Source organism: Sebastes umbrosus, chromosome 14 (assembly GCF_015220745.1).
Source record: "Sebastes umbrosus isolate fSebUmb1 chromosome 14, fSebUmb1.pri, whole genome shotgun sequence".
In the NCBI taxonomy this organism is placed as follows: domain Eukaryota; kingdom Metazoa; phylum Chordata; class Actinopteri; order Perciformes; family Sebastidae; genus Sebastes; species Sebastes umbrosus.
The window spans coordinates 27,546,573-27,562,055 of NC_051282.1; the positions used below are offsets into that span (position 1 = coordinate 27,546,573).

The following is a 15,483-nucleotide window of genomic DNA, read 5'->3' on the forward strand; positions in this document are numbered from 1 at the left end:
CGCTAAAAAAAACAAACCGGTATGGCTATTTTCAAAGGGGTCCCTTGACCTCTGACCTCAAGATATGTGAATGAAAATGGGTTCTATGGGTACCCACGAGTCTCCCCTTTACAGACATGCCCACTTTATGATAATCACATGCAGTTTTGGGGCAAGTCATAGTCAAGTCAGCACACTGACACACTGACAGCTGTTGTTGCCTGTTGGGCTGCAGTTTGCCATGTTATCATGTGAGCATACTTTTTGTGCTAAATGCAGTACCTGTGAGGGTTTCTGGACAATATCTGTCATTGTTTTATATTGTTATTGATTTCCAATAACAAATATATACATACATTTGCATAAAACAAGCATATTTTTTAGTATTAAATACAAATCTCCCTTTACATATTCAAAATGTATCTTAAAGGGACATAAAGAGAAGTATTTAATACTCTTATCAACATGGGAGTGGGCAAATATATACGTATATACAATACAATACAATGCAGACAATATTTTTCAATGACGTCTTTATTATACTGACACTCAAAAGCACAGCATCATGACATCAAGCCATCACACATTCAGCTGGAAGCAAAATGACACTGCTGTTTTCACAACTCAGAGTGCCCAGGTGAATCCGGATGTACAGGCTGAGCAATGCGCACGTGTTCCTTGTTGTCCCGAAGTAGAGCTTCAATGGCACTTTCTGAGAAGGTAGTTTTGGAACTCTGTCAGACAAAGTCAAACAATATTAGTTCTCAGCAATTTAGTCTTATTAACATTAATGTTTACACGTTTGGCCTACCTCAAAAGACTGGCGTTTCACCCCTACACATGCCATGGACTGCTCATAACACAGGACTATATCCAGATGCTTTGGTTCTTTATTCAACAAAGCCACATGGAACTGGTCATAATGAGACTCTGGATGGGGATTCAAAAATACATTATTATTTAAGTATGCGTAAGTAAAAATATGCAAATCCATTATTTCCTCCTGATCTTACCTAACAAGTGCATGCAGGAGGATGTTATTTTGTCCTTAGAGATGTTGTCATGACTGTAGGACCGCAGTTTGTCACACACAGCCCCGCTGATGAGGTTTTCAACTACTGTCTGTCTGCTCTCAGCTGGGGCTTCCTTCAGGGCTTTCTCAATCTCTGGAGGGCAGTATGCATATGCTTTTATTTACTTTCTATATCTTAAAGAAAATAGTCAAAACAAGTGGCAGTGATAATTCAGTGTGTATCATTTTAAACCATTGTTTTTTGCACTATAGGGCAAGCTGAATCCACCATACCTCGTGCTGTTGTTAGGCAACTCTCACAATCGGCGTCTGTTAAAAAGACAAAGAGTCAACAGAAACCAAGGCTATAGACAAACTACAAATAGCCTGCTATCATAGTGTTTAATTTACTTACAGCGCTCCATGTCTCCAGGCTGCACAGGAAGAAGCTGGCACATACACATTAGAAAAATAAAGATTTTCATTGTGAGTGATTCTAAACACACACAACTAACAGCTCTCTAGATACTTTAGGAAAGACACGTCAGAGCAGACAACTGCTCTCAGGCTAAATCCTCATCCCTTTCACATAATGGGGTCATGTGATCTTAAGGACAATGGTATCACCTCACCATCATTCCACAGATGACAGGTGTCCAGTTTTTCCGGTTTTCTCTGACTGCTCACAGACTTGAGTTGTGCCTGGTTTTTGAAAAGGGGTCTCAAAGTACTGTCAATTCAAAATACACATTTTGCCAATGTACTGGATACTGAAAGGATTCTTGTGCAAAAAGGTAAAAGTAATAATTTAGTTAGTAAAGTAAGAACTGCCCATTATTGGCTGCCATATTTTTTTTTTCTAGCACTGGGATATGCTTAGTTATGAACTTAATGAACAGAGTTACAAATAATCTTTGTTTGAGTTTAACAGTAGAATCAAGCAATTCCTTATTTTTGGAGAGTCCCTGCACAGATACATAGAGGTACTTTGAGCCAACTGTGAGAATCAACATCATTCATATATTAATTTTCCTAAAACATTTTCTTTGCCAGGATTCATATGAGAAACAAGTTAGGAAACTGTTTAATATCGTCTTCTTCTTCTTCTTCTTCTTGTTCTTCTTCTTCTTGATAAGGGGGGTAATAAATTGTTTGTTTTGTTATTATTATAGAGCAAATTATATATATATATATATATATATATATATATATATATATATATAATTATTATTTTAAAAAACACCTATTAGAGTTCCAGGACACTCTTCTGGAGCAATTAAGTTATTATTATTATTATTATTATTATTATTATAATAATAATAATAATAATAATAATAATAATAATAATAATAATAATAATAATAATAATAATAGAAATATAATAATAATAATAGAAATATAATAATAATAATAATAATAATAATAATAATAATAGAAAAAATAATAATAATAATAGTAGTAGTAGTAGTAGTATTAGTAGTATTCACAAGATGAATTTAGGAATAATAAATGTATATATATATATATATAATAAAAATATAAATTTTATAGATAATAAATAAAGATTATAAATAAATAGATAAATAAAAGAATTAATGAATTAATAAATAAATCCAGCATCAACAGTAAAAAAGAGCTAAACAAAATGTAACAAAATATGAACCATTTAAATAGAAGGAAGTATAAAAAAATAGGAGCAATATATACAGTATTGACAATAAACAGACTATATATATATATATATATATATATATGTAATATAATATAATATAAGTTCAAGTTCAAGTTCAACTTTATTGTCATTTTTCCATATTCAACGTACACAGTTAAAACTAATATAATAATATAATATAATATAATATAATATAATATAAAATGGTAGTAGTAGTAGACTAGCAGTAGCAGCAGTAGCAGTAGTAGCAGCAGTAGAAGTAGTTATTAATTTTTAAATTTAATTCAGTGTTGGTTGTTGTTCTTGTCAGCGTCCACTAGGCGGAGCTGTTTCATATCTAAAACCAGCATCGAGGCGTTTTGACCCATCCCATATATGGTCATTTTGACCATATAAGGAGTGACGCACGTGACGCCCCTGTCTCAACGGAAAGTGTGACCATGTGTGCGGGAAAAGAGGCGAACGTTAGAATAAAGACGACGAGAAGGTCTCCTCTCTTCTCCCTTCTCTCCTTCCAGAGGGAGTTTATGTACAACCGCTCTGAGAAGCAAATAACCAGCTGGATGTAACTCACTTCAGGATAAACACATTTGACATTCAGCAGCGTCGGAGGCAACATGTGAGTAGTCTGTGTTGATAATTATGTTAATTTATTCCACATGTGCTAATCCCAACTGTCAGGAGAGGATACAACTTTTATGCTAGTAGCATCTTTAACTGTTTTGTCTCTGTGGTTCTGTGTGTTTTTTGGGAACAACGTGTTTGTATCTGCAAAGGTTTTATTGATAAGCACTTGAACATAAAGAAACTGACTGTTATTGTTTGTTTCTTGACCACTGACAAGTACAGTACAAAGGGGCTAAATTAAGCTAATTTCTGTGTGGTCAGACTGTCTATGGGGTCATTGAACGCACCACTGCAATACTGGAAAGATTTATTGAACTGCTGCCTTTCAATAAGTCACATTTAAACTAAGGCTACACTATATTTCCTTGAACTTTACTCCAGTAAAGGCAGAGTATCCATGGGAGAGCTTTGTTGTTTGGCAGTTGCTACCGTTACTGGCTTGTTTTGCTTTAAACTCTTACCATTCCAGCCTGTTTTTGTTTAGAGTTATAGGAGTTATAGGGGGACAGGGGATGTTCAAGGGTAGATAAATAGTCAACAGTAGATGTCACATAGAAGTGGTGCACATCATCTGAAAGCTGGGAACCTTTAGGTTAATTTGCAGCTCAGCACTGTGTGTGTTTGTTTATTTGTTTTGCACAATTTAAGACTATACAACATAACAACAAATAAATAAATTAATAATATACAGTGCAGGAAGAGGCAAAAAATCCACTGGGCTTATCTGAAGCCTCCACCTAGAGACAAGATTAATATAAAGTAATAATATGACTACATAATAGTGATAACAAACAATTAGGACAAGATATATATATAATAACAACAATAACAATACAGTAAATATATCAAACAAGATAAGTGTGTTTGTGTGTGTTGCGTGGAAGTGTATGGTTAGTGTTTGTGAGGAAGATATTGATTTAAATATCTATAATGATTTCTGGGTAATCATAACCAAACAACATTATGAGTGGGAAAAAATAAAAAACATAAAAACAGATACATGGACAACATGCGAAAAAGCAATTACAAGACAGCAATTAAATGAGTCAAGTTGCTCTAGTCAAGTTGTTCTAATCATTAATAATAGATAAAGATTAATTAATAAGATAAGATATTCCTTTATTAGTCAGGCAGTGGGGAAATTTGCAGTGCACAGCAGCAAAGGGATAGTGCAAAAAATAAGATCCATCAGCTAACACAGTAAAAAAAGAGCTAAACAAAGTGTAACCAAATATGAACCATTTAATAGAAGGAAGTATAAAAATAGGAGCAGTATATACAGTATTGACAATAAACAGACTATTAACAAAATTGCACAAGTGGAAAATGACATTGCACAGTGAGAATTACACCTGAGTAGTACTGATAGACAGTTGGTGTACAGTAAAGTGCAGTTCTTGTCAGATTTTTGGTGTGTATGTGGTCTACTGGGAGCAGTGCTGGTTGTGGAGTCTAACAGCTGCAGGACGGAATAAATTAATTAATCAGTTGAAAGTGTATTAGAGCATAGAACATATTGATAGAAGTATGCGATGGTCATTCTCATGTTCTATTATGTCTCCTAAATTGTTGCAGAAATTTTTGGGTTGATACCATTTGTTACACAGGTTTGTTGCTAAATTTAACAAGTTTTATATCACTGGAGAATTGATAAAAAATATCAATAATCCCTCCAAATTAGATAGATAGATAGATAGATAGATAGTAATTTTATTGATCCCGAGAGAAATTCAAGTTTCCAGCATCACAGTTCCATAGTGTAAAACATGTTAGTAAAAAGGCAGTAAAAAAATTAGCAGTGCAAAGTACAAAGTATAAAAAAATATACCAGGTATAAAAACACAAGGAGATGAAGAAAACTACTAAAACTGAATATAGTGCAGGGTAACAGCTGTGATACAGGACTATTAAAAAAGGGAATATAGTGCAGAAGAGACTGTTACCACAATAAATTACCACATTAAGACACAGAGACCTTGAGCAACACCATAGAAAAAGCCATGCTGTGATTTGTTTTCAAAAACTTTTTACATTTGGAGATTTCTGCAAGAATTGCATTTCTCGGCGATTGGATGGCGAGCACTTCTGTTGTAGAAACTGCTCAGAAACCCTCTTATTGTCAATCTTGCTAGGAAAGCCATCCATCCTCTGAATGCTCTAGGTCTCTAGCTTGTGGCTGCAAAGTTTCATGAGGCTGTGATTATCCTAGAGGTCACCACAGGTCATTTTATGCAATGAGGTCAAGTTTCAAAAAATGGTCTCACCACAATGAAATGGCTACTATGAGGACTAACTTCATCACACATTAATTTACATTTGGGCTCATTGGATCCACAAGAGTCTCAGCTTTACAGTGATACCTAATTTATGTCATTCTAAGACTGTTTAGGGACCCCAGTATGCAGAAATATTCAAATACACCATTTTAGTATATAGGCGAACAAAAAACTGCAGGCTTTTTGCCCCAAACTGCATGTGATTATGATGTAACTAATGATGACTAGAACACTAGAACACACACATACAACAGAGCCATTGTTAATGTTATTTGTAACGTCTGTGCTTTCCTGCTATGACAAGTCCAAATATCTACTGTGAAAAGGCCTATTGAGGAGGGGCATGATCCCTTTTGAACTTCTTTTACTTTAAGTAGGACTTTAAATGCAGTTTTATTTGTGATAGAGTTGAATTGGTACTTTTATTTAAGTAAAGGATCTGAATACTTTTTCCATCTGAAACAAACTTGCATGAGGGATACTAAACGAAAGGTTTTCTAAAGAGGGCTTATCTTGGCTGTAACAGGGTGTGTTGTTTAATCTTTGGCAGAGGGATAGCCCGCCTTCTGCAAAGTCTCAGTCACGTTGGATCCAAAGTCCATCTAAATAAAGTGTGCAGACTGCTGTCCAGCAGATGGCGCCTCGCCTAGGACCTTATTTGCTCTCATCAGTTCAGTTAAAGGATTCAGATTTATAAGACGCCAATAATGTTTTAATATCTCTGTGGAAAATGTGCCGCTTCAATTGAAAGAGGTCAGTAAAAGTCCTGCATTTGAAATTCTACTTCTAAAAGTACATAACTACTACCAGGCACTTAAAGTGTCAAACATAAAAGTACTCACTATGCAACATTAGACCTTTCAGAGTGTTACATACCTACAATGTCTCAAGATCTTATGCACACAAGATAATGTGTGGTTATCTGTGTACTTTTACACTTTCTCAAGGCTTCGTCTTGGATTCACACCAGACATTTTGATGTAAAATACATTTTCAGAATTCGTTCTGTTTTATGTGAGTGTGCTGAGACATGCATGGTCTTGTAGGAGCCATGTATTATTTGTGGTATTTTATTTGTGTTAGGTGTAATGTGCCTCCAAGCACTAGGGGGGTGTACGGTGTAAGCAGAGACTGGCCTCAGGTAATATAGGCCTCATGCCAGTGATCACAGGTTCTGCTGATAAGGAAAAAACGAACCGTGCTCTGAGGAGATCGTGGCCTGTGTTTTGTGCTCTATTGATTGTCGTGTGAGTTTTGGGGTTTTGTGTGTATCAAATGACATTGTGTCTCAACCAAGATTAAAATGCATTAGAAGAAGTGACGGACACGGATGGACGTGATTAGTAAATAAACTCCATGTTATAAAGTATTGGAACTTGCATACTTGGTAGCAGCTAAAAGTATAGGACTTATAGTCACTACAGGTCTTCTGTCTTTCTCTAGCAATAGTAATTATGCTTCACTCTTAATGAAAATAATGCAGTAGAAAATGGACAATTTGATTTCTTTTTGACACCCTTTAGTGAAGGTGATGGCACCTCGGAAGAACAAATGTTCCCTTGTTTTCATTGGATGAACTTTGGTGATCTGTGTGTCAACTAATTAAGTACATATACCAGGCAATAATAATAATATAATATTTAATACTACTACTACTACTAATAATAATAATAATAATAATTATAGCAATAATAATAATTATTATTATGCTAATGCTAATGCTAATAATAATAACTGTTATGATAATGCTTATAATAATAACCAAGCTAATAATAATAATTAAAAAAATAATGTTATTGGGGCATTCAAAACAAATGCTTGTTTTCATTGGATGAACTTTGGTGAGCTGTGTGTCAACTAATTAAGTACATATACCAGGCAATAATAATAATATAATATGTAATACTACTACTACTACTAATAATAATAATGATAATATTTAATACTATTACTACTAATAATAATAATATTTACTACTACTACTAATAATAATAATTATCACTACTACTATTAATAATAATTCTAATATTTAATACAACTACTAATTATTATAATATTTAATAATAATACTAATCATCATCACCATATTAATCATAATAATAATAATGAATAGTACTACTAATTATAATAATAATGATATTTAATAATAATAATAATACTAATTATTATAATATTTAATAATAATAATCATCATCATCATCATCATAATAATGTTATTAGTAGGCTATATATCATCGATCATTGATGATGTCAGACATGTGTTTCACGTTGTTTTGGTGGGTATAGCTGTGGTATATGTGGGGCCTTCAGTTTCAGCTGAAACAGTTGAAACTCCTTCAGGGGTTCAGTGTCACCGTCAACATTAACAATAGTGTGTGATAGCGTGTGATCCTCTGACTGCACGGAGCTCCAGCAGCGGTCCTCTGCACGCCGTTGCCGCTGCAGCAGCTCTGCTTTCCTCCAATAGATTCAAAGTGTGCGCCTCGTCCGACAATAGAGGCCCGGCAGTGGGAGGACCAGCTCGGCAGAGATCCTTCTGGCTTTGTTACGCCCGGGAAGCCATTTTGGAATTCTGCTTGTTGTGCACCAGCATAACACTCTCAAGCTACCAGCAAACTTTTGTTTTTCTCTTTCAACCAGAAAACCAAAATTTAGGATCCGAGAGTGCGCAGTAATAAATCATCTTTGGGTCTCCGTGCGTCGGGATGCGGGCGGAAGTTTGCGCATCTTCCGTGACAGAAACGTGTGGATCTTTTTCTTTTGCTTTGGATTTACGCTCTAAAAGAATAATAACATACATGGACTCTAACCACGCGGGCAAGTTGACAAGCTACTATAAATAACATCCTATATGCGTTAATGCAGCTGCAGATATCTGGTGTGAATGTGTTTTTTATCCTAATTGGTGTTGTCCTTGCTGAGCTCCTTTATTACCCATCTCAGGCCTTATGTTATTGGGTGATTTTTGCACATCTGCGACATTATCAGACATTATTCTTCATTAATAGTATTCTACATGTGTAGACTGAAATGTGCAATGAACCTGTAGGATATAATAAGAAATGGGAATCTTTGCTCAAGCCTGTAAGTCGGTGCTTTCACGAGTGACTGCGTTTGTCTAAAATACATGCAGACTAAATTTAGCACTGGGCAATGTGAGCATGTAACGGGGCTTATATGTCATTTGGCCGGACACTATGTGCAGTTATTATTACACTTGGTCAGTGTGAAACCCTGTTTTGACTGGTTCACAGGACTATGTAGTTTGCCCTCTTCTGTCGCAGGTGGTTTTGCGTAAAGGAGCCAGCAAAACAAACATCCATCACTATGGGAGAGGTGTCACCGTGCAGCATGTTTACACTGTAGTTGTGTGTGTTTGTGGGATGAATGCATGCTCTGTTATTGTTGAACCTGTCTCCTGATTTATGAGCTCAATGATTAAATAGTGTTATATTTCTATAAGCTGCAGAATATACATTGCTTTTTATTAAGAATCCTTATTTTCAGTTGTTCAGTAGTTGATGCACTGTAGGAGCCGGCTGGTATTTGATTTGTGAGTGCCCACATTCATGATTCACTGCACCAGACAAGTCAAACTCAACCTAATCCCGGCTGAATTAATGTAGTCCCCTTGGCTTTTGGATATTTGTTTCTGTTTATCCGGCTTGGGAGACTTGGAGGCCGATTGGAAACATGATTAAGATTACGGGTTGAGACTTTGGTGGAACATTTTAGGAAAAAGCCATGTGTTTTATTTGCCGCTCACGTTTTTTGCATTGTCAGAATTTGTAGTAGGAGTTCCCTTCTTGCTCAGGATATATGAGGAAGTTTAAACCACATGGATAGAGCAGTATGAAGCATGGTCGAGCTTGTTATGACCTGAAATGCTAAATCAAAACAGTCAGACACTGTTATTGTATTTATGTTTTATAGAGCAATGGTTAAACCTTTATATAACCCGGCAAGATCAGTAAGTTTTACCTTTTCATAGCTGACTACATAATGCTATGCAGTTTTGGCTGACAGTTTGTTATGGTACACCTGGCTGAAACTAATGCAGAGTGCAGACTAGTACAACAGTCCTGCAATAAATCCTACCCTCATGAAGTTCAGTTTTTGTTTAAATTGTTTTAGAGAGGTGTTGATACAACTTTCTAATCATTTTGGAGGATGTAGTTTGATGCTGATGAATTTTATTGCATTATACAGAGGGGTGTCTCTATCATTTAGCCCAGTGGTTCCCATCTTTTTTTGGCTGGGGACCAGTGAAATTAACTTTCTTGTTCACCTGCCACTCAATAGATTAGTCTTTTTTGGGGGGGGCTGGTGAGTGATGCAAATCTAGCAGCCACTTGCATATTTTACCAGCATTTGGCTGGTGGCTGGTGCTAATTTCCGGATGAGTGGTTTGCATTTCCACCAAAGAGATATTTCCCCACATTTTAAATAACTGTTAACTCAAATTATTTCACAAAGAATAAAGAAAAGTCTGAAAAAGTAACCCAAATTTGTTCTTGCTTCTCCCATTAATCATCTCACGACCCCTCAGATTTATCTTATGACCTTTTGAAGGGGCCTGATCCCTACATTAAGAACCACTGCTGTAGCCCAAGCTGACTGATTATAAATGGGGGGAATAAAATAATAGAAACACCTCTCTGTATAACGCAATACAGTTCAACAGCAGCACAAACTACAGCCTCTAGGGATGCACCGATATCAAAATGATGAGCCAATACCGATGTTTTGTTGTTGTTTATTCTGTTTCATGGAAACATAGACATCTTCATTATGAAAAAAATAACTGCATTATCTTCACTCTTCACTCACTCGGTCCTTCATTAATGTCTTGAATGAGCACAAATTAAATTATAAAAATTTACGAAACAAGCTTTAGTATAACCTTCTTTCATATGATAAATAACTGCTTCACCACCTACTCCATGAGAGGAATTTGTTTTGCAGTACTTTTATAGCCCAACAAAACAGAAACATAAATTAAATGTAATTAAATTAGCAGCTAACAACACAACATTTAGCCGGCACAAAATGAACACAACACATAAACATCAGCCACTGCGATCGGTGAATTCCATCTTATTTGCCGATAGGCCGATTGCAGGCAACGAGGCGAAAATCATCCGATAAATCGGTGCATCAACAGCCTCCAAAACGACCTTAAATCAACACCTCTCAAAAAAAAGTTTCAACAAAACATATCACCTTAATGAAGGTAGGATTTATTGCATGCCTGCTACTATATTAGACTGCATTTGTTTTAGCCATGTGCACCTAATAAACTGGCAGCTGAGTGTATTATGGTAACAGTATTTGCACAGCTTGTTCCCATAATGCAAGTTTCCCTATTTGAAGCTCAACCCTCAGAGCAGTTTGTTTCCCGCCCATTGCCTAAAACTCAGCCCCACCCCTTGCTGTTTTCCTTGGTTTCATAATACTGCTCGTTCTCCGTGTGGAGCTTACCCAAGCAGGCACTGTAGGAGTAGCTGTCCTGGTGAGGAGTCTACTTAATACAACAGGACGAGAGTGAGGATCGCCGTTCTCTCTGTGCTGTCTCCACCAGCCTTTCCCGTCAGTTGCCGACCGGAGGAGAAGAGACAAGTCATTCATTACCATTACGGTTCCGTCAACCACCAGCCAGAGCCAACATGCAGGAAGAGGTCGGCCAACTCTCGTCCACTGTCAGAGCCACAGTAGCGTTGTTGTGTTCCTGAGGAAAAGGAATGTCCAGCAGCTCATTAAGGCCCTGCTGGGCTTTCTGACATGCCTTTACAGCGTAGCAGTAACCGGTGGTTGTGTTTTCTTGGAGAGCAGCCCAGGGAATAGCGCTAGAATTGATTTGGGAAGAGGCAGGGAATTTACCAGTGCTGTTTGTATTTAATGTGTAGATGCGGCTTTGAATCAGATTTAAAAAAAAATACAATCACACAGAACTTGAGCTCATTAGCAGAACTCATTTGTCTGCAGGAGACAGGCTGAACAAGGCAATGCATGTGTTCTTTTTGTGAGCATGTATGGTAGTTAGTTTGTGCTTGTTGTTATCCCCCTCCACCATGTAAGCTCTGGCTTAAAGAGTCCTGTCCTTTGCGTCCTGATTCTAGCAGTCTAAACAAAGAAGAATGAACATGGATTTTTCCCAACTGCACACATATACGCCGCCACAGTGTGCTCCGGAGAACACCGGCTATACCTACTCTCTCAGGTGAGACCTCAGTGCTGTGCTGCAGTATGCTGGCTGCAGCATCAAACATTTCAGTTACACCCTGCCTGTCATTTGTGACTCTGGGTAGCTCCGAGAATGAACTCAGAATGGAGCTAAATTGTCCTTGAGACTCCTGCTGTTGCATTTTAATCAAGGCTTTGCGTGTGTAGTGTCAACCAGCAGCTACTCCATACTCCATTTGATCTGGTCTCTGGTCAGAGTATGCCATTGAGGGCTGTCAACCTTAATGCTATTATAATAACTGTTGTCAGTTTACTTATGTCATATGTCAGTGTAATATAATGAACGGTTTCTAGGCTGTCAAATTATACCAAAGGTTGTGTTACTTTCACTGCTGGTGCTGGTTTTCTGTTAAGAGCAGTGAGCCAACTCTATGTTGTTTTTGGGAAGCAGCTTGCTTTGATAGTCGGGCCCTGTTTCCCAGGTGGATATTGGTTACAAATGCAGCATGACATGTTAAAACTAGGGCTGTCAATAGCTTAAAATATTTAATCGCGATTAATCACACATTTTTTATCAATCCAAATTGTACCTTAAAGGGAGATTTGTCAAGTATTTAATACTCTTATCAACTTGGGAGTGGACAAATATGCTTGTTTTATGTAAATGTATGTATATATTTGTTATTGGAAATCAATTAGCAACACAAAACAATGACAAATATTGTCCAGAAACCCTCACAGATACTGCATTTAGCATAAAAAATATGCTCAAGTCATAACATGGCAAACTGCAGCCCAACAGGCAACAACAGCTGTCAGTGTGTCAGTGTGCTGACTTGACTATGACTTGCCCCAAACTGCATGTGATTATCATAAAGTGGGCATGTCTGTAAAGGGGAGACTCGTGGGTACCCATAGAACCCATTTTCATTCACATATCTTGAGGTCAGAGGTCAAGGGACCCCTTTGAAAATTGCCATGACAGGTTTTCCTCACCAAAATTTAAGTTTGGAGCACTATTTAGGCACAATCTAGGCACGATTTAGGCATGATTGGTACCGATGAATTCCTTAGGTTTTCTAGTTTCATATGATGCCAGTATCTTCACTCTAGCTTTAAAACTGACATCCAAAACAACCTCCAGAAAATCGATTGTGTTACTGCTTTAAAGAAATTAGTGGAGTTAAAACAAATTTGCGTTAACTTTGACAGCCTTAGTATTTACTTTTGATTACATTCTCTTTTTTTAACTTGCAGAGGTTTTGTAAGTCAGCCTTTTTTTTTTTTTCTAAAAAGAAAAATCCTGTGGTTTTGATGACTCAGCCTCATGATTCAGTTGGTGTGTGTGTTTGTATGCTTAGTGGAGAATTGGGGCGCCTTGAAGAGGGTAAAAACAGAGCATGTACCCTAGATTTCTCCATACATACTTTTACTATAAAGTAGATTCAAGGTGCCAACTGCCAACTATTTTCAGCTTTTGAGAAGTTAAAGGCAGCACAGTCAGTTTGGGTTACACCATACATACCACTCCTGTAACCTCTCCCATCGTGCTCCTCATCCATGCATTGTTTCTTGGGCTCCTCATCACAGCTCATACTGTAGGTGTGGTCGACAGACACCTCACCGGGAAGGTCTGTGCATGTGGAGGAATGCTGTTATCTTCAGTACTGTCACCGTTGATGTTGGCAGTTCTCAGAACAGAGAAAGGGTGTGTATGCCAGGAAGTGAAATATCACCCTGCCTTCACTTTCTGACTTTAGGGAATGAAGAGTTATTGCATGACCTTTGGGAGATTCCATCATTTAAATGAGGGAGTGAAACTGTCTTGTGAAAAAATCCAGTGTGAACAAAGACCTCTCATTAGATCTACAGCAGTGTCTTGTAGAAATGCAGAGCACATTGTGAAAACTACAGTCAGCAGGCCTACAGTACTCCTTCCAGTCCAGCTGAACAAGTTCAGACCGCAGTCTCTTTAAGGTGTAATTATATGTCACACATTCACACATTTTTATGCGCATTTTTAAGTATCACATTAAAAAAGCTGTATGGCACAGTTGTAGTCAAGGAGTTGCTGAATGAATTCAGTGGCATTTCTGTGCATGGCATCGTTGCTATAATGGTGTTATCCACTGTCTAATCTAGAAAACATTTTAGGCAAAGATAAAAATGTACATTTTTCCTTTGGTTCATCACAATTTACTCAGGCATAGAACCAGTCACAATGTTACTTACACTGTGGATGAATTCTTTGAGGTCCTACCTATCCATAGAGACCAAGATCATGCATATAGACCTGGTAGTTCTGAAGCTATTCTTGATGTATTTTATATATCTGTCTAGGAGAACCACACCTTCCAGCACCCTAGGGCTTAAGAGGCTAATTTGCATTTCATTTTTGCGACATTTCAAATGTTTGCTTAAAATTTTCTTGATAATTGAGTGGAAACACAGCATGTAACAGTTGTATTATATATGTATTATTATCTTATATTTTTATAGGTTGTGGGAATGGCGTTGAAGCACAATGGGAATTTGCCTGTTGGGGGTTTTCGTGTTGAGATGTAGAATAGCCGGTATGCTGCTGATGTTTTATCATGACATAAATGGCAAAACAAATGGCAAACTTAACATCTTCATGATTTCTGGTCAACTTTGTCGCACACAAACTGCATTCCACTAATGTGAAAACTAGTCTTATGAGTCACACTGTGGATTGAGGCAAAGCAAGGTGAATGTACAAAAGCTTGTTTGACACCCTTCTGGAATCTTCCAGGTAGACGTGAAGGCGGTAACAAGCTAATCGCGTTCCTTTGAAAACAGTCAGCTGAGAAGCTATTAATGAACCTCAGTCACAACCCTGGCCCTGATCCCAGGATTAGACTAATAGTTTATGCTTCTTGACTAGCTAGTTGAAAGATCTGTGGTCTTTATTAGCCTGTGTGTACTGCAGCGGAGCGGCGACAAATGATTCTCTCGAGAAACAACCTCGATAGCGGTTAGTTACGTTTCTTTATCTCAGCCTCTAAGTAAATAACAGAACAGCTAGATGATAAATGCTGTAATTTGCTGCTTGTTCAAAGTTCAGAAATATGAACCCATCAGTCTGACGGCGGATTGTGTTCAGACTTTAGAGCGTGTCTGTATGTGTGTGTGGCCTAAAGTGAATACAAGAGACCAGTGCAGAGACGGACGGAGTCAGGTGACAGAAACCGTTGGCCCATCTGTTGTCAAAACTCAAAAGGGCAGCGACAAGTTTTGTACCATTGAATGGTCCAAGAAGAAAGAGGGAGAGGAGGCCAGCCAATCGCGTGCTATTTCCATCCACATACCAGGGAGAGACCATTAGCCTACAACTTGGACCACCAACCTTCTGTTGATTTAATTAATATTGTAAATACAGGGAGGGAACCACTAATAGATTTAGGTTTCTGTGCTCTCTCTCTTCCTCACAGTTGCTCTCACTCTCCTCTTTACTGGACTGATTCAGTAATTTCAGTTAGAGAGAATATGATCTTGTTGTTTGATCAGTATCTGTGTCATATAGAAGACATGAGCATGTTTTATTGTGCACCGGGATTTAAAAAAAACTACGTCTTGAAGCCAACTTTCAATTTACATGTCTTTTAGATAATACAGATAAATTTAGCAAGCCTTTAATTTGAGAAGATCTTTTCTGTCTTTTCTTGAATTCATGTGTGATGTTAGTCCCCATAGTAGCCATTTCATTGTAGTGA

At 37.4% G+C, this 15,483-nt stretch overlaps 1 protein-coding gene across 13 annotated transcripts in view; it reads left to right on the plus strand.

Annotated features, from left to right (window-relative positions):
* Positions 1-3,095: 3,095 nt before the first annotated feature.
* sun1 (Sad1 and UNC84 domain containing 1) overlaps positions 3,096-15,483 on the plus strand; it is a 38,038-nt gene continuing 25,650 nt past the window's right edge. For 5 of the 13 annotated variants that reach the window (XM_037792241.1, XM_037792248.1, XM_037792247.1 and 2 more), the window contains exons 1-2: positions 11,033-11,244; positions 11,686-11,786. In XM_037792241.1, coding sequence (XP_037648169.1) covers positions 11,233-11,244; positions 11,686-11,786 — 113 coding nt within the window. In that variant the 5' untranslated portion in view covers positions 11,033-11,232. Of the gene's footprint in view, positions 3,283-6,706; positions 6,814-8,093; positions 8,384-11,032; positions 11,245-11,685; positions 11,787-13,413; positions 13,458-14,607; positions 14,745-15,483 lie in introns of those variants that run through there. The other 8 variants (XM_037792245.1, XM_037792244.1, XM_037792242.1 and 5 more) reach the window with 8 other exon arrangements.